This window comes from Bufo bufo, chromosome 3 (assembly GCF_905171765.1).
Source record: "Bufo bufo chromosome 3, aBufBuf1.1, whole genome shotgun sequence".
Taxonomy (NCBI): Eukaryota; Metazoa; Chordata; class Amphibia; order Anura; family Bufonidae; genus Bufo; species Bufo bufo.
This window is the reverse complement of record NC_053391.1, coordinates 508660952-508686473: the sequence shown is the minus strand read 5'-3', so window position 1 is coordinate 508686473 and position 25522 is coordinate 508660952. Positions and strand designations below refer to the sequence as shown.

General features: G+C 44.6%; 1 protein-coding gene across 1 annotated transcript in view; it reads right to left on the bottom strand.

Annotated features, from left to right (window-relative positions):
* The window catches only part of LOC120993875 (E3 ubiquitin-protein ligase MYCBP2-like), a 145982-nt gene that overhangs the window by 79300 nt on the left and 41160 nt on the right, over positions 1-25522 (bottom strand). Inside the window, exons 3-12 of the mRNA XM_040422346.1 lie at positions 16365-16580; positions 13027-13180; positions 12439-12635; positions 11769-12011; positions 8905-8976; positions 8012-8108; positions 5315-5388; positions 3700-3841; positions 1789-1865; positions 91-295 (exon numbers count right to left, since the gene is read on the bottom strand). Of these exons, the coding sequence (XP_040278280.1) occupies positions 91-295; positions 1789-1865; positions 3700-3841; positions 5315-5388; positions 8012-8108; positions 8905-8976; positions 11769-12011; positions 12439-12635; positions 13027-13180; positions 16365-16580 (1477 nt within the window). The remainder of the gene's footprint in view (positions 1-90; positions 296-1788; positions 1866-3699; positions 3842-5314; positions 5389-8011; positions 8109-8904; positions 8977-11768; positions 12012-12438; positions 12636-13026; positions 13181-16364; positions 16581-25522) is intronic.

Below are 25522 nucleotides of genomic sequence, written 5' to 3'. Positions count from 1 at the left end.
CTAGCGGCCATCTAGCAACCCATGTCCTCAGCTCTATACCCCAAATCCCAGTGACAGGTTCCCTTAAGTCTACAAGTAGAAAATACTCACTTGATTCTCCATCCTCTCCTTTACTGGCTGTGCCGGTGAAGAACACACTCCCATCTTCCGCTGTGAGTAAGGCATGCGATCCATCATGACCGACTGAGAACTGGACAATCTTTGGAGATTTTGTTATGGGCAGCTCCACCCATTTGCCAGAAGAGGGGCCACCTTGCTTGATTCCAAGGCTCTGATATTTACCAGTATAATAAACCTAAAATCATATTCCAGCAGAAAAAAAAAAACTTTAAATAACCACCTCCTTGAGAGTTAAATATTTAGAAATCAAAAACACTGTGGGCAAAAATAGCAAAAATATTTTCAGCTCAATTTTCCAACTCACGAGATGATGCAGGATAGTGGCAGAAGTGTTTGGAACAGAAGCCCTTTAAACAGGGATGTGATTCGGAGTGCTTATGCCACCTTACTTACAGCAAAATAATCTGCTTCGTAATACTGAATTTTGCACGCAATGTGATTTCATTTGGATGACTTCGGCTACATTCACATTGCGTTAGAGGCTTCCATCACAGGGGAAAGAAAAGTCCTGCATGCACCTGCAAACTTAATGGATCCCATTATATTCATGGAGATCTGTTTGGCTCTACTCCTGTCAGTTATAAGCAGAATCCGACATGTCCGTTCTTTGTTCTTCTGCTCCTATAATAGAGCAGAAGAACCAGAAATAGCGCTAATGTGAAATTGGCCTTAGCATTCATTTCTGATTAGTATGTATTAGACCATCACTCTCATTGAATTGTTAAAGAGGTTGTTCCATGAACACGCTAGAGCAGGGATCAGCAACCTTCAGCACTCCAGCGGCTGTGAAACCACAACTCCATGCTCAGATGTTGTTCTAACCCCCACAGAAGTGAATGAAGCATTCTTGGAGTTGTAGTTTCTGATCAGCTGGAGTGTCGAAGCCTGCTGATCCCTGAGCTAAAGGATGTGATTGTTGGAGTCCTACTGCTGGCACCCCTGCCAATCATGAGAACGTGGAGTCCCAGTTTACCACTGTTTGAATGGCATGGCAGTCACGCATGTCTGCTGCTGCTCCATTCAACATTATAGGACTGCCAGATTACAGAGTAGAGCTCTCTGCTATTTCCAGAAGTCCCATAAAGCTTAAAGCAGTGTTTCCCAACCAGTGTGCCTCCAGCTGTTGCAAAACTACAACTCCCAGCATGCCCGCACAGCCAAAGGCTGTCCGGGCATGCTGGGAGTTGTAGTTTTGCAACAGCTGGAGGCACACTGGTTGGGAAACACTGGCTTAAAGAACGGCAGCAGACATGCACGACCAAAGGCCCATTCAAATGGGGAACACAGGACACAAGTTTTTGAGATTGGCAGGACTCTACTTTTACATACAGTTTTAGGGTCCATTCACATCCGCAATACACCCGGCCGGCACCCCCATAGAACTGCTTATTCTTGTCTGTAATTGTGGACAAGAATAGGACAGGTTATATTTTTTTGCAGAGACGCGTCCCGGAAGTACGGGCCGAAACCTGGAAGTTCGGGGCCGCGCTCCGGAAATGCGGAGAGCACATAGTGTGCTCTCCGCATCCCATTCTGCCCCATTGATTGAATGGGTCTGCACCCGTTCCCGATATTGCGGAACAGATGCGGACCCATTTGCGGACGTCTGAATGGACACTAAATAAAACTAATGTAAAAAAAACAAAAAAAACAACAATGCGGATCTACCTTTCCACTGGAAGTTTTCATTAATGCAAACTCTCTTCCTGCTCCAAGAACAGCCAACTCTTCATCAAAGCCAGTACCTTATAATATAAATATTAAATCATTTTAATACATTAATGAATAATAAATAATTTATTGCGAATACACAGAAGGCACTACACAGGGAAAAAGCACCACATCTAAAGAGCTTTGGACTATGGCTTTCTATGAACCCTTAGGGTACCCTACACAGAAAGAGAAGAGGGTCTCTGGAAACCACAAAGCTCAAAGCTTTGCAGCACCACTCATTTTTGTGCATTATAGATGGCTATAGGAACAATGTTAGGCTGCAGCAAAATGTATAGTCAGTAAGTGATTAAGGCTCAATATACGGCACTCCTCTCCCCTCATCTGCATGTATTCTCCCTCCTTATTAGGTTTCATTGCATCTTATGATTAATTACTTGAAACTGAAGCTGACCATATCCGACAGCTCCCCCACCAATCACCTGTTTGGAGGGGCTGCGGAGCTTGGGTGTGCGATGTGGCAACTTCTTTAGGCATTTTAAGTCACATGGCTTTTCTGGAGTCTAGTGCCATTCAAGTGAGCTGCAATGCCAAGCAAGGCTGCTACGCAATGTATGGCACTGTGCCTGGTATACAGTGAAGAGGCTATTTAATGTGTTATATTAGGTGATTTCTCTCTCAAGAGGTGTTCTTCATTACACCATTTGGAGCTCTATATATATATATATATATATATATATATATATATATATATATATATATATATATATATATCTATATATATATATATCTATATATATATATATATATCTATATATATATATATTATACACCAGGGATCAGGAATTACCCGGCTTCACATGGATCTATTTAGGGGGGGGGGGGGGGGGTGGTGGTGGTGTGTGTTTCGACACATGTCGCTGTGTAGTACTAGCCTAACAGTAAAGGAAAATGGGGGGGCTGCTGTGAAACCTAGTATAAAGCTGTGTGTATGTCAGTGAGGCGAAGACTGTAGGACCTTCAAGTTTCTACTGGCCAATGGGGTCATGTGATTGTGCCATAATCGCTTTTTCTGTGTGGATATCTCAAAAACGGTACGTCCTACAGAGCGGCATTCGGTCTAAAACTTTAACCATCTGCAAACTTTGGTGCAGATGGATCCAGTCATTTCACCGAGCATAGACAGAGCAGAGATTCATTTTTATGAGATCGATAGACAGATATATACACACATATGGGGGGAGTATACGAATGTATACTACACCAACAGTCTGAAGAACACTCATCTGTCAGGTGAATGGTGCACTAAGGACACTCTGGCGTATATACGCTGGCAGTTTTTCCTGACATATCCTGTACAATAAAAGGCTCAGACACATCACATTCCAATTTTTTTTTAACATATACGTTTGACAGATGTGCATACGTTTCACTACACGTATCCGTCTTCATGAACATATATATATTTGAAATATCTCTTACATTTCCATCGGTCTCCCATTCACCACAATGTAAAAAAATAAAAACACTTTTTCAGGACAGAAAAGCGTGGTATGCTACGTTATTTTATCATGCAAAAAAAATAAAATAATTTTAATAAAATTAAAAGGACAGGAAGGTAAACCGTGACAAAATGATGCACTGCTGAACTACGTTTGCCCAGTTATAGTCTATGGGTGCATCAAGCCATACGTTCCTATACGTTTGTTCCGTTTACAAATGTATCTGCTTGTACAGCAAAAACGAGGTGTGAACAGCCCCTAACAGCTGCTTTTGACCCTATAACAGAACCTAGTCATTGGTGGACCTGTCTAATGAAAAGGCATTGTTGAAGGCTACATTTCCCTGCAATCATGAACAACATTCAGCCAGTGCAAAGATTTAAATGAAAGTTCAGAGGAGTCTTACTTATAATGTGCAAATCTTTCTCCAAATCGAATAACGATATGCCACAAGCATGTAAACACTTCCGAGCCAGTTTAAGTTGTAGTTCTTGTTGCTGTAACACAGGCTCCGTACTGGTGGCAAATATTCGAACTACAAACCCATCCTAGAAAAAGAAGATTAAAAAGGTTAAGATACGGTTACCTGCACACGAAGCGGATTACATGCTTCTCCCCCCCCCCCGCATGAAACATGATTATGGGGGCAGCCTTCTTGCCTGAGCTATTCTTAACAGCATTTACAAAGCATACAAAAAAATTGCTTTAAGACAGCCCCATGGTCCATAGACATTATGGTCAGGAGGGGACCTCATTGACCTCTATGGCAGAGGCATGCTCTGTGACCCGTTCAGAGGTCATTGTACAAGCAAAGACTAGATAATCACCTACTGTGAATGGCAGATACTGTCTTATCTATACACAGAGGTGGTATCAGTACAGGCAAAATTAGAATGAGATCACTGCAGTAAAGTGATCTGTACAAACCAAGAAGTGGCGACAATTATTGGATATAGAGGCCAGTGCAAAAACTGCAGTATTTTTGGTTTTAGTTTAAAGGGCTTCTGTCACCCCCTACAGTCATTTTTCGGCTACTTAAAATCCTTATACTGCGATCAATATATAATGCTCTTACTCTTTTTCGTTCAGTAGTTTCTTCAAAAAACGGACTTTTATAATACCCCTCTACCAGCAAGTAGGGCGGCTACTTGCTGGTAGCAGCCGCATCCTCCTTTCATAATGACGCCCCTCCTCATGTTGATTGACAGGGCCAGTGAGCGTTCTCGTCCTCTGGCTGGCCCGGTCTGCATTTTAAATCTCGTGCCTTCGCCGTACCGGTCTTCAGTCGGCGCAGGCGCACTGATAGGAGGACGCTCGCTCAGCCGCTCCTTCCTCAGTGTGTCTGCGCCGGGTGTAGCTGTGACGTCATTGGCGCAGGCGCACTGAGGAAGGAGCGGCCGAGCGAGTGTCCTCAGTTTCCTCCTCTCAGTGCGCCTGCGCCGACTGAAGACTGGTACGGAGCAGGCGTGAGATTTAGAATGCAGACAGGGCCAGCCAGAGGACGAGAGCGCGCGCTGGCCTTGTCAATCAACATGAGGAGGGGCGTCTTTATGAAATGAGGATGTGGCTGCTACCAGCAAGTAGCTGCCCTATTTGCTGGTAGACAGGTAATTTACATATTATAAAAGTGTTTTTTGAAGAAACTACTGAACGAAAAAGAGTAAGAGCACTATATATTGATAAATCGCAGCATTGGGATTTTAAGTAGCCCAAAAATTTAAAAATTACTGTAGGGGGGGTGACAGAAGCCCTTTAAATATAAAAAGTGACATGGAAAATTAAAACTAACACCATCAGAATTTATTTAAAAATATGCTTAACATAAAACGTTGCATTCCCTTTAAAGTTTCATTGAGCTACATAGGAGAGGTGCACTGTGACAATGTGGACGCTGCACCGTGCACCCAATAACTATGCAGGGCACTGATCTCCAGTATACAAATTCTCTTAATGTCAGTCATGTTGAAATAAGGACTTGGACTGACTTTCTATATATAGAAAAGTTTTTAAAAAGTCCTCACATCTTTCGAAGCCGCAATCTGGTTGACAAATTCTCCATCAGTAAAGAGGATGTTCTGCCCATCAGCATTACAATCTATAAAGAAATAAAGGACAAGTCATTGCTGTTGTCTGGGGACTTCTGGTTTACAGAGTTTCCTAAAGGACACAATGCAGCAGATATGACATCTCAACACACAGAATGGGGGAAACAAATTCTCAGCGGTTGTACTTAGAGCCCAGCGACCCATAGAAGCGATTCTAGTGCACACAGGATTATGAAACAGAGTATAATGTATACACAGTATAGTCAGTATTCCTTCCCGACAGTAGTCTGCTCATCAGTGAAAGACCTCTGCATTTACGTGCAGCGATCTCCTCCACAGTATGGGGAGGAGTGATCACTAATGCCAATACCATCGCTCATCCCCATACAGAATCATTGTTTTCTGGTAGAGCGTGATTAGGCTCCATTCAGACGTCCGTAGTGCATTGCGGATCCACAATACACCCAGCCGGCACTCCCATACAAATGCCTATTCTTGTCCGCAATTGCAGACAAGAATAGGACATGTTCGATTTTTTTTTTCCGTAGCCGCGGACACAGTGTGCTCTCCGCATCCATTCCGTGCCCATAGAGAATGAATGGGTCCACACGTGTTCCGCAATTTGCGGAAAGGATGCTGGCCCATTATACGGACGCGTGAATGGAGCTTAGACGGCACAATCTGCTGCCGGCAAACGATAAAAAATCATTAAGATGTGATCACCCGATGAACAAGCACCTTTACACCGGCAGATCATAGATGACCAGCGTTCCCAGTTAGCGATGATCTGGTTGATCCCCAGCTAGTGTAATACAGGCCTGAAGTTACAAGAACTTTAATAGAAATCAAGTAGCAATTCTGATTTCCAAAATCCAATATTTGTATTTTTGGTGTTTGACTTCTGGAAATAGAAGTTTACGCCTCAATGCTCAAATGTACTAGCCCCAGTAACGCTATATACGATTTTTTATTTGGTCACTAAGAAAATAGTTCTTTACAGTAAATAAGAAATACTAAAAGACCAGAAGTTGAAGGCATAGCCAACTTCTGAAACCCCCTGATCCTAAAAGCAAAAGAGCTGTCGCGCTGCACTCTCTTCGCCGTTTTTCCGTGGCGCCCTTGGCCACCTAGCTGTGCACTGAACTGCAGCACACCACCATTCATTAATGGGGCCACACTGCAGCTCCCTAGAAAGCTGCAGTTTCCTGTACAATGTATATTGAAATGAATGGGCTCGTTGAGCAATGTAGCTCCATGTGCAAGCCTTATATTAGACCAAGAACAGAGCACTACGCTGAATGGCGGGCACGTCTGCACTGTAGAGATAACACACACCGCTCTGCACTGATAGCACTGCATAAAGCATACAGTGCAGAGCGGTGTAGGGCCGGCAGCACATATCTGCATTTCTCAGGCTCATAAAGCACATACATCTCTGTAACCTGCTCGTGAAGACACTGACATACACCATGGATATCCTCAGTGCCGCACAGACACATGGTCACAACATCAAAGGCCCTTTAACCCATTAGGATCTGGCATCTACCTTTATGACATGTAAAAGGGATGGAGAGCAGCTACAACAGCAGCAGCGTACAGAAAGAGGGCACGAGGATATTTGGCTATGTATAGTCACTTCAGGCTGGGGCTACAAGGCTACATTGTCACGTGACCGCAAATCTCAGAAAACATGAACTCCCTGTCTATGTTCTAGCTGTGATATGGCCATAAAAACACAGCCAAATCACAGAAAAGTTACATTGTGGTCTAGGATGACAACGCTGCATGCCGCTCTGGACCAAAAGTCCAGCAGTGCTGAAATTCTTCATGGCTTTCGCAGCATGACGTGTGTTGCAACACAGCCCTGTTGGCGGGATGTGATACACAACATACGTTGCTATGTGGCCCCAGCCTTATACAGATATTATGGATTAAAGGTCTTCAGGGATCTGTAGCCATTACAGCAATCTATTTAGGACTATAAAATGTGGTAAATAGCAGGGGATGTATCAAAATGTAACAAGTACCACGTGCGGCTGACTGCGGGAAGTTTCAACATCTTGACTGCTGGACAGCAAAAGGGATTGGGGAGCACATCGCAGCAGCTGGAGATTTTCAATGTAATTTGAGCACTACTTTTGTAATGTTTGGGAAGGAGAGAGATTGAATAAAATCTGAGGAGGGGGACTGGCTATAGGATTACTACAAAGCTGCTGTTTACATACAGTTAAAAGTCCTAGACAATTAAATAATCTTATACTTTATAAAATATTTTATGTTTATATACTCCCTTATTTCTCTATTGTTCTGTACTGGTACTCCAGCCGACATATGTTTTGAAACAGCAGCAGTGAAATGGATGGGTACTGCAGATGACTGCTACGGCCAATCACTGTCCTCAGCAGTCCACAGCTGAGGCCAGAAATTGGCTGCAGCGGTCAGGTGACAGATTCAGGCATTTCATCACTGCTGTGCAAAAACAATCAGCAGTGGGATGATAGGCGAGTATATGATAGTTTTTTTTTTTTAAGACATGGTAGGGGTCATCAGAAAATTTTCATTATTCAGACAGCCCCTTTAAGGTGAACAATCATCTCGGTTTCTGCACAAAGAACTTAAAAACCCATTATTGGACTAAGGTAGGAGGAGGTAAATGTAAAAGCTGTAGTCTACCTGGCACCGTCACTGTTCCATCCTGTTCCAATGTTTCAGGGTTAATCCTAATGGCTGTCATACTGTGATTGCTTACATCTCTGTAAAGCAAGTAACCCTGTAATAAGAAATGAGAAAATATGAGTGAAATTCTGTATACATGCAAGCATTGTTGATGGCATGATTAAAGGTATAAAACATAATGGGGCAAATACACTTATCAAAAGGAGCTAGAATTATGGCACCTTCCGTGTTAAATACCTGGTATACAGGCTTTGCTCCACAGTTATTGAACAGGTTGTCCAAACTGAACAATTACTTTGCCAGGAGCAGTAAATGTTCTACTCGCCTGCTGCTTCCAGCATCCTACTCTGGTGCTGCAGTGCTGATGTCATCTTCTTGGCTGCAGCAGTGACTTTCCATGCACATCTAGTCACTGCACAGCCAATCATTGGTCTTAGCAGGGACATGTGTACCAGAAATCAGCGCTGCAGGAACCAAGCTCAAGGCTGGGAGCAGAAGGGGAGAAAACTGGAGAGTAACAATATTTGTCATTTTATCACATTTAATTCAGCTTTGACAACCCCTTTAAGTGCTTTAGACACTTTGTCCAACTTATCTGACAGGGGTGTCGTTTAGTGGGGAAATGGGTGTGGCTATCAGAAAAGGGTGTGGCTTAAGTCACAACAATGCCTGTCAAAATTCTGGCATAAAGTAATCTAACTAAATAGACTGTATAAATGTAGACTACACACACTTAAAGGCGTGCCAGATTTTTCACCCAACAGCCATGGTGATGATTCCAAATATTTCTGTGAACAATTCAAGCATTTTACTTCCCATTCCAGCTTGCCAAGATAAATCACCATATATACAGGTAAACATGTAGAAAAAGAAAAATCTGTATTCTGTACCTGAGCGTAACCCAACCAAGACTTCTTCTCTTGTCTGCTTTTGATACGAAAAGTGGAATTGTAAATGTGGCCCTGTGGAAAAAAAACAAAACATTGCGATAGGTCTAGACCAGTACAATATGGAAGCTTCAGCGACCAGCATGTGGTGAGCCACCTCATATACATCGATCAGCCTTAACACGAAAACCAGTGACAGGTGAAGTGAATAACTCATCCCGTGACCATAGCTCTAGTCAGGGAATAGAATATATTAGGCAGCAAGTGCTGGAAAAAGGAAAAATGGGCAAGTATAAGGACCTGAGCAAATGGCGATGGTTAGACAACTGGGTTGGAGCATCTCCAAATTGACAAATCTTGTGGGGTATTCCAATACTTAGCGGTTATTGCCAACAAAAAAGGTCCAAGGAAGCAGTATCTGTGACACGGACACCCAAGGCTCAATGATGTAATCCCAAATATTAAAGGGTTCGTCTCTCTTCAGCCAATGTCATTTATCAAGTAGACGAAGTTCGTACAAGGCACTTAATATATTGGGATTGTCCATATTGCCTCCTTTGCTGGCTTCATTCATTTTTCCATAACATAATACACTGCTCATATGCGCTGCAGCGGTGGCCGGGAGCTGCTGACCAGGCAGGCCTATGCGCACTCCCACATACGAGCAGTGTATAAAGTGAGGAAAAAATGAATCCAGCCAACAAAAGATGCAATGTGGACAATCACATTAGTAAGTGTCTTGTATTAACTTTCGCGACATGATAAATGCCATCAGTTGAAGTAAGACAACCCTTTTAATGCATGCTATGACAGTGTTACAACACACCGGACATCTCAGCCTGCTGGGTATGTGACTACATAGCTGTCAGAGTTCCTAGATGGCCCGTGTTCGCCACCAAAATTGCTTACAATGGCCACGTGTAGGGATCGACCGATATTGATTTTTTAGGGCCGATACCGATACTGATAATTTGTGAACTTTCAGGCCGATAGCCGATAATTTATACCGATATTCTGGGAATTTTCATTTTTGAGAAAAAAATAAAAATTCCTACACAAATCTGCTGAAATTTAATGTTTATTGTTAATGTGTATTTTTTTTGTTTATTGTTAATGTGTATTTATTTATTTTTTAAATCTTTTTCATTTATACTTAATATTTTTGTGGTTTTTTTTTTTTACTAACTTTTAGCCCCCTTAGGGACTAGAACCCTTGTCCTATTCCCCCTGATAGATCTCTATCAGGGTGAATAGGAGCTCACACTGTCCCTGCTGCTCTGTGCTTAGTGCACACAGCAGCATGGAGCTTACCATGGCGCCAGGGCTTCAATAGCGTCCTGGCTGCCATGGTAACCGATCGGAGCCCCAGGCTTACACTGCTGGGGCTCCGATCGGAGGAGCAGGGGAGACGGGACCCTGTGGCCACTGCCACCAATGAGTAATACTGGGTGGGGGGGGCGCACTGCGCCACCAATGTTTTTACTATTGGGATGGGGGTGGGGGGCGCACTGCGCCACCAATGATTAATACTGGGGGGCGCACTGCGCCACCAATGAAGATAAGTCTCTCAATCATATACAGGAGGCGGGAGCTGGCTGCAGAATCACATAGCCGGCTCCCGACCTCTATGAGCGGTACCTGCGATCCGCGGCACCTGAGGAGTTAACTACCGCAGATCACAGCTACAGTTCATAGAGGTCGGGAGCCGGCTATGTGATTCTGCAGCCAGCTCCCGCCTCCTGTATATGAATAAATGAAAGGCTTATCTTCATTGGTGGAGCGCTGGCCACAGCCCCTCCCCTCCTCTTATGTTCTCTCCTCTCATTTGCGGCAGCGGCAGCAGCAGCACAGGGGGAGGGAGACACGGCTTCCTTCTCCCCTGTGCTGCGGAGGGAACACGGAACGCGCTGAGAGCAGCGCGTTCTGTGTTCCCAATACGTTATCGGAATATCGGCAAAATAGATGCAGATACCGATAACGTTCAAAATCCTCAATATCGGCCGATAATATCGGCCAAACTGATAATCGGTCGATCCCTAGCCACGTGAACAAGAGTACTGGACCATGGGGTAAAGCAAGGTGGCCTGATGTTATGAATCAAGTTGTTGGTCTTTGTGTGATGCTATGGTAATGTTCTGCTCTTTCTTACTGCAGTATGGCTGTGGCGTCTTTCAGTAGGATAATTCCACACTGCAAAAACAGTGTTGACCGCTACGCACAGCGGTATTTGTCCAGCCGATTCCTGGCATATTTGCTGGGTTGTAGCCGGACAATATACTGGATACAGAAAGATCCAGCAGGCTGTTCCCTGTCTGAACAGCCTACCGGATCTGAGAAACACTAAATGCGAAACTAGCCTAAATCCCCCAGATCTCAATTCAATAAAGAATCTGTGGGATGTTCCTGAAAAACAAATCCCATCCATGGAGGCCTCACCTCACAACTTACAGGACTTTTGATAAAGTCTTGGTGTGATATACCAATAGAGACCTTCAAAGATGTTGTGCGGTCCCTGCCTCGATGGGTGGCCTACAATATATTAGGCAGGTGGCTTTAATGTTATAGCTGATCACTGTACATGTATAAGACTACTCTCCAACATAGGTTGAAAATTAATTAAATAAATCAAACACTGTCTGAAAAAGATTTAACCCTGAAAAGATCAATAAATGCACATAAAAATAAGGATATGGTTTGGCCGCAAGGTCTCATTGATTTGTCTGTCCTAAAGATATATAGGTGAAATGCATCCAAGTTCCACATATATCTAAATGTCATCAATTAAACTCCCAGTCCAGATTGCCTATAACACACGAGTTACTAGCAAGATGCTATAAATGCCATTTTATAAAATATTTTCTATTTACCCTCACTGTCCCACTGTACCCCGAACCAATTTTATACAGGCCATCTTTGCATAAAAGATAGAGGAAGAAGCCATCGCTTTGAAGGAGGCACTGATCATCTTCATCCACAGGAACATCTTTCAACGACCATTTCTGCATCAAGGCAGCCTTTTTAATTCCATTTGTGAACCAGTCCTGTATCTGGATTTTACCCACTAGGACTGCTTGAACACTCCGCTGTAGAGAGTTTAAAATAATTGGCACCTGGTATAAGAGATAAGACGTGTGAGAGCTGGGCAGGAAATATATACGATCATACTTATCACAGTTTACACATCCTATACTTGGAATTTACAGTGTCAGGAGGCTTATATTTAGATTATTTTCTACGCTGAAAACCGGTGTACAAAAAAAGGCCCTTCCTCTTCCACGCAACCTTTTAGACCTGGCATGAGTTGGGAAACGTCGCAGATTGCGCCCGATATAAGCCAGAAAACTGGTGTATATCCAATAGTAAGTGACCCCCAAGGTGCTTTTCCTAACAAACGGTTTGTATTAAAAGAAAAAAAAAAAAAAAGCCTCTCTTACACACCACTTTTTTACAGAAAGTCATTTAACATTCTACATTAATTTGAACACTACCAGTTAGTCAGAGATCCTCCTAGAAACAGAGACAGAAATACGAAGGTACCTGAATGGTTTGGCAAGCATGGCTGCCATTGTTGGTAAGAATAGCCGAGATGGCTTGTAGGGTCCTTCCCGTTTCTCCCCATGCAACCACCAAACTGAATAGGCAGGCACAAGAAAGTGCAGTGAGCGACTGTCCAGTGCCATCATTGGTTCCTGTACTACGAGTTGTGATCTCCAAGAGAAGCTGGAGAAGAGATTCTGGTAAAAGATTTAATGAACGCATGGATTACTAGTGGAGCACAGGACATTCATTTAATACAAGAGTGCAGGAGTATTAAACTAACAAAAAAAAACGAAAAACTTTTTTTAACCCTATGGATGATTATCAATTTGAATCTCCATTTTATTTTTTAAATAAAACTAAAAAATAAATAAATACCAAGACAAATCAAACTATTTTCTTTATATAAATAACTTTTAAACCTATTACTACAATAATTGCACGTAACGTCACAGCTTTTAACCTGTGCAAATTCTTTTTTTTGCAGAAATACAATTGCTAAAATGTATATCAAAGAAATCAATGTCTCTTAAAAGGGAATGTGTCACGTTGGTGTTCGACCAGAGAGCGGTCACATACGTGTCTTACCTAAGACTTCTGGGGGTTCAGACTGCAGCCCCTCTGGTTGCTGACCCTGTAGGATATTGAGTAGTGCCTGCAAGCTTCTTAAACACAGTGACGGGTGGGAAAATCGGGTTTCTTTTATCAATTCGAAAACTTCACATAAGCCAATTTCAATAATCTGGAAAAGGAATGAAGGAATTCTTAAAATACCCAAACCTAAAGACCATTACATTGTATGCCACAGTTAACTACTATATTATATACTTAATTACAGGACAAATATTTAAATCACGATTTATATTAAAACATACTTTAAGAACTTCAGTGTATCATTTATTTTCCAGTCACAATCTGTATTAAAAAAAAAATGGTTCTGAAATCTCTCACTGGCCACTAATCCTCACAATAGGCTATCACTTCATGTTCTGTTGTAATCGCCTGTCAGCAGTCATCTCATCATTATAACCACAGGCAGGATTACAATGAAAGGGAACACAGGATTCACTATAGCCTATGGGTACAGCTTAAATCCTCCTCCTCCCTGCACAGAGCATTCACACAACAATCTCCGATGAAAGCCCACGGGAGACATCAAACTGGTTTAAGGTAGAATTGGCTTAGTTGCCTATAGCAACCAAATCAGTTTCCACCTTTCATTTTCCAAAGGAGTTGTCAAAAATGTAAGGTGGAATCTGATAGGTTGCTATGGGCAACTAAGTCTACTTTCACACTGGCGTTTTGGCTTTCTGTTTGTGAGATCCGTTCAGAGCTCTCACAAGCGGTCCAAAACGGATCAGTTTGCATTCTACAGCATTCTGAATGGAGAAGGATCCGCTCAGAATGCATCAGTTTGCATCAGTTCAGTCTCCATTCCGCTTCGGAGACGGACACCAAAACGCTGCCTGCAGTGTTTTTGTGTCCGTCTGACGAAACTGAGCCAAACTGATCCGTTCTGACACACAATGCAAGTCAATGGGGACGGATCCGTTTTCACTGACACAATCTGGCACAATAGAAAACGGATCCGTCCTCCATTGACTTTCAATGGTGTTCAAGACAGATCCGTCTTGGCTATGTTAAAGATAATACAAACGGATCCGTTCTGAACGGATGCAGACGGTTGTATTATCTGAATGGATCCAACTGTGCAGATCCATGACGGATCCCCAAACGCGAGTGTGAAAGTAGCTTAAGCCAGTTCTACTTTCCACCAGTTTGATAAATCTCCCCCAACGGCCGCTTTCAGACGAGAGTTGCAAACTGCAGACTCTCAGCGCAAGTACAAGACAGCTCCCATCCCCAAATTCCAGCACTGCCGGGGTCGCATAGCATCATAAATCAATATAATGCTATGTAACCCTTAGGCCTCTTTCCCGTTTACGTTCTGTTTTTTGCGTTCCGTATACGAACCATATACGGAACCATTAATTTCAATGGATCCGCAAAAAAAAAAAAAAAAAACGGAAGGTACTCCGTATGCCAAAGATAGAACATGTCTTATTATTGGTTCCTACAGAAGTGTAGGCGACATGCACATTGTGTGTACTACGCACTGATTATCGCGCGGAAATCAGTACCACCTAAATAGAGGAGATTCTACAAAATGTCATCTACATGGTACAGAAATTTTCCACATGGAAATTGACCTGTGATGCAGATTTTGAAATCTGCATCATATCAGTTATTTGTGTGGATTTTCAGTGCAGACTTTACCCACTGCGGTGCAAAAGATTAGATCCGGAGGATTTTTGTGTGGAACTGGTGCAGAAACAGCGAAATCTGCTCAAAAATCGGCATAAGCTACACTTTCCTAAGCATGTGCCCAAAGGGTACAGCCGTGTGACCGAAATGCTGCCAATTTGAAGTCGCAGATTTCTGAGCGGCAAATCCACGGCATACTACCGTTCCAGCAAAGTGAAGCCAATCACCCATGAGCTCAACACAAACTGTATAAAATCAGCCTTTAGTGTGCTCCCCTTCGTGGCAGCCACAGACACAAGAGATATGGATTATTATATGACATTACATTAGTCCATCTCAACCACTTTTATGCTGCGCTTAGAGGACAGCATGAGGTAGAGGCAGACACGCCGATTCATGTCCTGTCTTATGTCCTCCTGTGCTGCACCCTTTGTGACAATGTATTAGTTGAGGAACTCACAATGTACTGCGAGTCAAGAGTCCTCAAAATTCATGAGCTGCAGGGTAACCCCACCCACCACCACCGGGTGACCACTTTCTCCCTATGTACACAGTTAGAAGGAGAAGGCAGTCTGGGGTGCACAGGCTTAGCCTGCAGCTTATAAATACCGGAAGAACTCTGGTATTCGATACAACTAAAAAAAAAACTGTACATTTTAAAAAATGACACCACATGCAAACATAATGACAATGCTGAAATCGGCATGCTCTCAGCCCCTCATGCTGCCCTCAAGTGCCGCATGGTAACAGATTTCCTTTAGGCCTCATGCACAGGTTTTTGGAGGTCCACAAGAAGATTCACAAAACACAGATACCAGCTATGTGCATCCCACATGTCCCCTTCCGCAGGTCCGTCACTGTATTACAAATGCCTATTTTTGTCTGCAATAGGTGCTCTGTTTTTTCTTCTTTTTTTGCGGGACTGCGGAACAGACATATGGGTGCGGACAGCACACAGTGTGCTGTACTCCTCTTTTGCAGCCTCACTGAAATGAATAGGTCCATATACGATCTGCAAAAAAACGTGGATCGGATGCAGACCAAAAATACTGTGTTGTGCATGAGGCCTTAAAGTGGCATTTTCAATGCTTTTGTGGGTAAGGCCTGTATTACACTGGCCGATGGCTGGCCAGATCATTGCTAACGAGTGTTTGTAGGAACAATTGTTAGTGATGATCTGGCGGTGTAATACTGACGGCAATTAACCGATGAACGAGCAAACACTCATTCGTCGGGCAATCGGAATCTTTCAGCAAATCTTTGCTAGCCAGCGGCAAATGGTGCCAACTAATCAGTCTTCTTCCAGCAAACAATGATCCAGTTTGGGGAGAAGCGATGGCACTAGTGACCGTCGCTCCTCATACTTCGAAGGAGATCGCTGCATGTAACAGTAGCAGTCTATTCCACTAACGAACAGGCAAATGCCAGGAAGAAATGCTTCCCTCCCGACAATCACCAGCCTGGTCCGCTAGTGTAATACTAGCCTAACCATTTCAAAGACTGTAAATTAACCTTCCTATTGTTACAAATTAAATTGGAAGACAATTAGCATCATAAGTGTCAGCAATAATGGCCCTGATAACACTCTGATATGGAAGTTTTACAGCACCAAAAAGCAGTAAACAGACAAAACCTTCCTTAACCCAACCCGAAGCACTTGCCTTTGGAAGCTTAACTAGTGGATCTTTGGATTCCTCCTCTTCATCACTGTCAGACTCGCCACTCTGCACTGAATTCTTAGAGGACAACATAAGGGAGGTTTCCTTTCTCTGCCACTCAAGGACACAGTGACGAACATTGCAATAGACATTGAATGCTGAAGGGTTGCTGTGAAGTTTGAGGTCAGGTATGAAAAGAGCATTTTCCAGGTTGTCAGCCTGTAAAGAAAGAAAAGTTAATAAAATAATGGGGTGTGTGTGTATACACACACACACACACACACACACACACACACACATTATACATACACACACAACTTTAAAAAACAAAACTATTTATTTTCAATGCTGGTCTTTTTGCACAACTCAACTCTGGATAATCGGTATAGTAACAAGGCATTATTACCAAATGCAGGAAAAAAATTAAATATTCAGAAATTGGGCAGAGTATACAGTACATAAGCAAACCTGAAAGCGGGGGACACACAAAAATGTACACGTGGAAAACGGTAGAATTATCAAACTTAGGCTAGATTCACACCTCCAGTGTGAAACTTCCGGCAGGGCCGTTTCAGCAGACAAGCAGAGAATCAGCCGGACACAAACCACAGCCAGCATTCAACGGTTTGTGTCCGGCCAGTTCTCAGTTTGTCTGCTGGAATGGGGCCGGTGGACATTCCCTCCACATCCGGCAGTGCCAGACCCGGTGAATTCCAGCTGGCTATTCTCTGCCGGTGTGAAAGTAGCCTCACAGGGACTCTTGACGCTTGTATGCATGAGACTAAACTCTCGATGGGGACTATGAGAAGGGAGAGAAAACTGCATGACCACATGTGTGCCAAGCAATGAAAGAGCAGCCATACCATCCCTCTTCCTTCACTGCTTCTGCCAGTAGGTCTTCCAGTCATTCACTGGCATCAGGCTGGACCCAGCACCATAGGGCAGCCCTCCACATGGCTGCCAGCATGAACTCAATTCAATCTGTAACTTCTATTGTTGTGCCACTATAAGAACATATTACCCATTCAGTAGATACTGTAGGTGATACATATCTGAATGGTCAGGACCAACCCCTGGAACATCCATTCATCGTAAGGCCTCTCTCACACAGGCGTTGCGGGAAAATGTGCGATTTTTGCGCATGAGTGCAAAGCGTTTTAATGCGTTTTGCAGGCGCGTGAGAAAAATCAGTATGTTTGGTACCCAGACCCGAATTTATTCACAGAAGTTCGGGTTTGGGATCGGAGTTGTGTAGATTTTATTATTTTCCCTTATAACATGGTTATAAGGGAAAATAATAGCATTCTTAATACAGAATGCTAAGTAAATTAGGGATGGAGAGGTTAAAAAATAAAAATAAATTATTAAACTCATCTTATCCACTTGTTTGCGCAGCCCGGCTTCTCCTCTTTCTTCTTCTTTGAGGACCTGGGAGGAAAAGGACCTTTGGTGACATCACTGTGCTCATCACATGGTCCATCACCATGGTGATGGACCATGTGATGAGCGAAGTGACATCACCAAAGGTCCTTTTCCTCCCACGTCATCAAAGAAGAAGAAAGAGGAGAAGCCGGGCTGCGCGAACAAGTGGATGAGGGGAGTTTAATTTTTTATTTTTTTAACCCCTCCATCCCCAATTTTACTTTCCATTCTGTATTAAGAACGCTCTTATTTTCCCTTATAACCATGTTATAAGGGAAAATAATAATGATCGGGTCCCCATCTCGATAGTCTCCTAGCAACCATGCGTGAAAATCGCACTGCATCCGCACTTGCTTGCGATTTTCACGCAGCCCCATTCACTTCTATGGGGCCTGCGTTGCGTGAAAAACGCACAATATAGAGCATGCTGCAATTTTCACGCAACGCACAAGTGATGCATGAAAATCACCGCTCATGTGCACAGCCCCATTGGAGTGAATGGGTCCGGATTCAGTACCGGTGCAATGTGTTCACCTTCTCACCCGTGTGAAAGGGGCCTAACAGGGTCCACAGAGTGAATGGAGCAACAGTCCCATGTGCACAACGCCACTCCACTCATCTCACTGGGACTGAATTCTGCTTTTCTTCTGCAGTGACTCCATTCATCCTGGGGAACTCCACTTTTGTGATCGGTTTGTGAGACCCCGACTGGTAAGATAGGTAACCAATTCTTATGGTGGGACAGCTCCTTTAAATCGCTGTAAGGCTTCATCCACAGAAGTCTTACTGATATACCGTACATTAAAGATAATGTCACCAGCGACCTCCCTGTCCACCCGTCTGTGTACACATAGCTGTGGTTCACCCGATTTAATACAGTTTTTCAGATCTACAAAAGAATAACTGCATATTAATCATGTGAACCACAGCTATGGGTCTCTGCAAACAGCTGTAGTGCCCACAATCAGGCGACATGCTTCCAAATACACGTGTCCACAAAGCCCAAGTCTAATTCCATGCAAATTGGGAAGTCAATGAGAAAGATTTACTAATTCTGTCTAATATGTAGACAGTGTAAACTAGACAAGGCAATGTAAAGATGTGCCAGATGATGAAGAGGGCGGATGGTTAGATACTTTTGTCTACCTTTGCACCACCTGGTGGTTGGCTTGGTTTGCAACAGAATTTTGGCATAAACTCCTCATTTCACACCAAACCACACCTCGCCAAGTGGGCCAAAGTGGAGTATTATTTCTCACTCATTGGCTTCACATATACACAACTTGAAGCGACATTTTGGACCAGAAATGCGCCACGTTCTAGACTCCATCACATTAGTACATAGGGACCAATGTGTTTACTAGATGTATGGTATGTATATTGTCCCTTTAAAATACTGTTGCAATGGTGTACAGCACAATTCCCATTTTCTTCTATTCAGAATAAATCAAGAGATGCCATCTGTGGATTACACAGGGTGAAAGGCTGGGTACCAGAAATGTTTGTACATAGAGATTAATTAGGTACAGGGTTTCTGCCAAGAGTGCAGCACATACTGTTTACGATGCCTACTCGCTGTCAGAGGCATGGAGCATACGGGTCGCATCATATCAAATCAAGGCCATTACTCAACTTATATTCCCTCAAAACTTTACATTAATAATAAGAAAAGGTGTTATTCTATATCACAGAATAGGAAGGCATGACTAGCAGATTCAAAATGTTTTGAAAAAGGCCAACAGTGGTGAAAATTAAAGTACCTCGCACTTGCCTTACTTATCCACCACTCCCATTCTGACGCTTCCCGTTCCCCAGTCTCTTCTTACTGTTCACTCTCGACAACTAGAAATAAATCGCTCAGCCAATCATCAGTGCAACCGGTGACTGGATGAGCAGTCATTTCCTGTGTCGAGAGGAAGAAGAAAATAGATGGCGCGCCAAGGACTAGCGTTGAATCGGCAAGCTGTGTGGGAATTAATTTTTTTATTTTTCATCATTCTGAGCCTTAAAAAAAAATATATATGTATAATTTTTCGCTTTATCAGACTGATTTTTTTCTCTCAGGCTATGAGCTGAGCGCTGCGATTGGCCAGCGCTACAGCCTGGGAGAAGGAGACGCCGGCAGGCTCCACCCAGTTGAGCCGAACATATGAAGATACCGGAGGCTATACCGGGAGAACGGAGCGGCGCTCAGGGATAATAGTAAGTGCAGGGAGATCCCTGGGAGCCGCTCTCCATGTCTGTATGCTTAGTTTAGATTTTTTTTTATTCTAGTGAAAAGGTCCTCTTTAAGCAATTTAAAAAAAAAGGTAAAACTCATACCATAAATTGATGTGCCGCAAACTAAAAACCTGCAGTGTGGATTAGATTTCTGAAATCTCATCCACTTCGCTGCTACTGCAAATGTGGTGCATTTTCGCATGCTATTCTGCTGCTGAGAATCTACAGCATTTATACCATGTGTGGCTGTCGGGATCTCGGAAAGCGAAACTGACTCATTCACACGGCTGTTGCCCCTCCGTTGCAGTATTGTGGCCCGCAATACACGGGGCACCGGCCATGTGCATTTCACATCACGGATGCAGACCCATTTCACTTGAATGGGTCTGCAAATCCGGAGATGGTGTGGAACGGAAGCACGAAATGGAACCCCACGGAAGCACTACGGAGTGATTCCTGGGGCTCCATTCCGTGCCTCCGCACCGCAAAAAAACAGAACTTGCTCTATCTTTTTGCAGAACGGATGGTTCGCGGGCCCCATTCAAGTGAACGGGTCCGCGATCCGCATGGGGCTGGCCCACAGTCTGTGCCTGTGCATTACGGACCACAATTTGCCGTGTGAATGATCCCTTACCCACTATAATCAATGGGTCAATCTATACAGTGCATTCAGAAAGTCTTCAGACCCTTTCACATTTTTTTCACATTTTGTTATGTTGCTTTACGGTAAAAATAAAAGAAAATGCACTACATCCAGACGCTATACACATGCAGGACACAGCACACTGTGGTGCCCAGAAGACCACTTCTTGAGTACATTCTGTACTCAATACCCCATAATATGAAAGTGAGAAAGATTTACATTTCACATGGACATAAGTATTCAAACCCTTTGCTGTGACACTTGATATTTAGCTCTGGGGGCCACCCATTTCTCTTCATCATCTTTGAGGTGTATCTACACCTTGATTGGAGCCTACCTGTGACCTCCCTAATTCTTATTATCTGTGAAAAGATGTCTAAGATGAAAAGATAATCTATGTATATATAAAAAGTGGTGTACATACCTAATACAAAACACTTCCAGAAAGCATGAACAAGGCAAGTTACAAACGGATTAAAGAAGAGCAGACCTTGCCCGCAAAGGCTTACAATTAAAAGGAAGAGGTTTGGAACAACCAGAACTCTTCCAAGAGCTGTCCGCCGCACCAAAGTAACTAACCTGGGGAAAGGACCTTGGTAAGAGAGGTGACGAAGAACTCAAAGGTAAGTGTACCTCAGCTTCAAAGATCCTGTATGCAGATAGAATAACTTCTAGAGCAGGCATGCTCAACCTGCGGCCCTCCAGCTGTTGCAAAACTACAACTCCCAGCATGACCGAACAGCCTACAGTTATCAGTCTACAGCAGGGCATTGTGGGAGTTGTAGTTTTACAACAGCTGGAGGGCAACAGGTTGAGCATGCCTGTTCTAGAGGATTCTCCGACTGAGAAACAGAATTCTCTGGTCTGATGAAACCAAGATTGAGCTTTTTGGCCTCAATATTATGTGTCATGTTGGAAACTAGGCACAACCCAATACCATTCCTACAGTAAAGCATAGTGGTGGCAGCATATGCTGTTAGGGGTGTTTTTCAGCAGCTGGGACAAAGACTGGTTAGGGTTGAGGGAAAGTTGAATACAGCAAAGTACAGAGATATTCTTAAAGGGGTTTTCTCATCTCAGATAATGGGCATATCGATAGGATATGCCCCCATTGTCTTATAGGTGCGGGTCCCACCGCTAGGACCCACAACTATATCGAGAATGGAGCCCCAAAAGTGAAGGAGAGCACACTGCGCATGCGCTGCCGCCCTCCATTCATTTATATGGGGCCGCCGAAAATAGCCGAGCGCTGGCTCGGCTATTGCCGTCTGCCCCATAGAAATGAATAAGAGCATGGGCGGCACGCTCCCATTCACAGAGAGAGGCGGGGATTAGCGCTTGGTGGTGGATGGACCCCGGGAAATCTGGGGTCCTCCAGCCACAGCACTCCCCGCTCGGTTCTTGATATAGGTGCGGGTCCCAGCGGTGGGACTCGCACCTATCAGACAATGGGGGCATATCCTAGCGATATGCCCCATTGTCTAAGATGGGAATACCCCTTTAATGATAATCGCTGCCAAAAGGTGCTTTAAATAAGTACTGAATAAAGGGTCTGACTACGTAGATCACTGCAAGATTTTTCCTTTTCAATAAATTAACATTCTGTTTTCATTTTCTCATTATGGGGTACTAAGTGCAGAATGATGGGGAATTTTTTGGGGGTTTTTACTTTAGCACATGGCCACAACATAAAATGTTAAAAAGGTGAAAGGTTCCGAAGATTTTCTGATTACACTATATGTTTAATTTGAGAGAGCATGAGTTATTTTGATACATATTTTTCTCGCCCATATTCATTGGGGGACACAGAGACCGTGGTATAGCTATGTCCTCTAGGAGGCGTTGACACTAGTAAAAGCTGTTAGCTCCTCCCACTGCAGCTATACCCCCTCCCGCCTGGAGAGAGAGCGCTTCAGTGTTTTCTAGTGCCAATAGGAGGCAAGACCTGCCTGAAGATGTTTTATTTTAGTTTTTTCCTTTTCTTTTCAGGTGGGAAACAGTGGTCGCCTAGCCTCCCTGTTCTCCCGGGGGAGCACGCCAGCGTTGGTCCGCCACTCTGCCTCCTCCCCCACAAGACGACAAGGTGGACCAGGGCAGCCTTGCTCCCCTGCATCCCGCCAGCATCCATATGGATTTGGAGCAGCCTTCCAAGCTGGCCTCCACTGTGGATAGCCTCATTGCTGCCATCCGCGACACCTTCCGGGTGCAGGATGATTCCTCCTCCCACCCACCCCCACCCCCCCCCCAACAATCTGAGTTTTATAGCCTTAGCTGAATGACAGCAGTTTTTCAAATGGTTTACAGCTTCAGTCTTGAACTATTGACTATCCATTCCCTTCACTTATACAAGTGTCTCACTCTCTAGTCCTGCAAAAAACATATTTACTTAATCAGTTATCAGTGAGAGGCTAGGTTAACCATGGGCGTTGCGTTCCCTGTAACAGCGGAACACAACACAATGGAAAGTATAAGTATTGCCGCTATTTAACTGTGCGTTGCGTGCCATATAGTGAAGCATATGAAAAGCATGCTTCTTCATGGTCACTTAACGTGTTCGTTTTGCGGTAACGTGACGCACTGCATGCATTGGCCTTTATTCTTACAGTAGAGAAGTACCGTATTTTTCGCAAAAGTGGGGGGAAAAAATAGCAGTGCGTCTTTTGGGGCGAATGCTGCGACCGTCCGGTGAATAGGCTGAGAGGGAGGGGGGGCTGAGAGGGAGGAGGGGCTGGGGGCCGGTATCTGTTTCTGTAATGGCAGCAGGGCCCGGTGCAGTCACTGTGTTCTACTACACCTGGCCCCGCTCACTGTAGTATACGGTAGTCATATCCAACTTGTGGGTATGGTTAAAGTATTCCAATCATCTTAAATCTAGCGCTGTACTACTTACTACTAATTTCTTGGCAGTCAGGAGGCCGGGTGGGCGCTCGTAGCGTAGCTCATTAAGTCACGCGCCTGCTCCGCCCACTTTGTGAATGAAGCAGGCACCAGGGCCCGCTGCCATTACAGAAACAGATGCCGGCCCCCATTCACTACACAGGTACACTGTTATGGGGGGGGGGGAGGGGGGGGCGATCTTTGGATGACACAAAAGATAAGATGCCCCCATAACAGTGCCACCCACAGATGCCCCCATTAGTTCAAAACCCACCAAAAGGACACCCTTTGGTTAAAAATATATTTTTTCTTATTTTCCTCCTCAAAAACCTAGGTGCGTCTTATGGGCAGGTGCGTCTTATAGGGCGAAAAATACGGTAATTAATTATAACTTTTTGTGAATTGGGACATTTAAACTTGCCTTTTTTTATTCCAATTTAAATCTAGTAGGAGTCGGAGTATTTTTTGCCATCTCCGACTCCAGGTACCCAAAATTGCCTCCGACTCCTCGACTCAGACTCCACAGCCCTGCTCCAGACGACTGGTCTTTCTGGGTATGCTTCTGGACACGGAAGCGGCACATGGTTCGCCCTTCTCCGGAAAAGCGGCTGGCCTTGCACCGTTCGGCGACGGTTCTTCTCAGTTGCAGGTTTCCATCCATTCGCCTTTGCATGAAGACGTTAGGGAAGATGGTCACCCATTTCGAGGAGATTCCCTTTGCCAAGTTCCACTCTCGCACGTTCCAGAGAGCGATCCTGTCCTCCTGGGACAAATTGTCCGAGAGCCTGGACTATCCCATCCGCCTCTCTCCCCAGGTGAGGTCGTCCCCTTTGTTGGTGGCTGTCTGTTCCAGTTCTGGAAGGTCCTTCCTTCAGATATCCCGTCTGCAAGATTGGGGAGGAGTGTTCCGTCCCAGGACAGTCCAAAGCACATGGTCTCGGTCGGAGTCCAAGCTTCCGATTAATGTCCTGGAGCTCAGGGCGATTCTTCTATCCCTCCGGCACTGGACCCACCTCCTGAAGGGTCGCCCCATCAGAGTCGTCGGACAACGCCACGGCGGTGGCGTACATCAACCACCGGGGGGCGGGGAGACAAGCAGCCTCGCGGTGATGCAAGAATCTGCCAAGATCTTGCGGTGGGCGGAGGCCCACGTAACGGCAATTTCTGCAATCTACATCCCGGGTGTGGAGAACTGGACTGCGGACTTCCTCAGCAGGACTACAATAGATCCGGGTGTCCCTCCACCCGGAGGTATTCGAGGCGATCTGTCTACGTTAGGGTCGCCCCGACATGGAATTGATGGCCTCAGGGCTCAATTAGAAACTTCCCACCTTCCTCTCCCGAGCAAGGGATCCGGAAGCTTGCGGCGTGGATGCCCTGATCTTCCCTTGGCAAGGGTTCTCGCTCCTTTACGTGTTTCCCCCCTTCCCCCTCCTATCAAGGGTTCTACGGAAAATCAGGATGGAGGTCATTCCGACGATCCTTAACGCCCCAGATAGGCCCCGTCGCACGTGGTATGCCGACCTCGTTCTCCTTCTAGGAGACGTCCCTTGGTAACTACCTCTCAGAGACTACCTTCTTTCGCAGAGACCGGTCTTCCATCAGCATTTAAGATCTCTTCGTTTGGCGGCGTGGCCATTGAAACTGCCATTCTAACGCACAGAGGGTTTTCAGCAGATGGCATCCGCACTATTATTCAGGCCAGGAAGCCTGTGTCGTCTACTCGTCCAGGATCTATTACAGGACCTGGAGGTCCTTCCTGGGTTTCTGGAAAAGCTGAAATATACCACCACTTCGTTTTTCTCTCCCCACGGTCCTGTCCTTTCTTCAATCAGGGTTAGACCTTGGTCTGGCCCTTAGTTCTTTGAAAGGTCAGGGGTCGGCGTTTTCTATCATTGTCCAGCGCCCTCTGGCACCCCTGGGGCCTGTAAGGACTTTTCTTCAGGGAGTGGCACATACGGTTCCTCCGTACCGTCCTCCTTTACCGCCCTGGGATCTG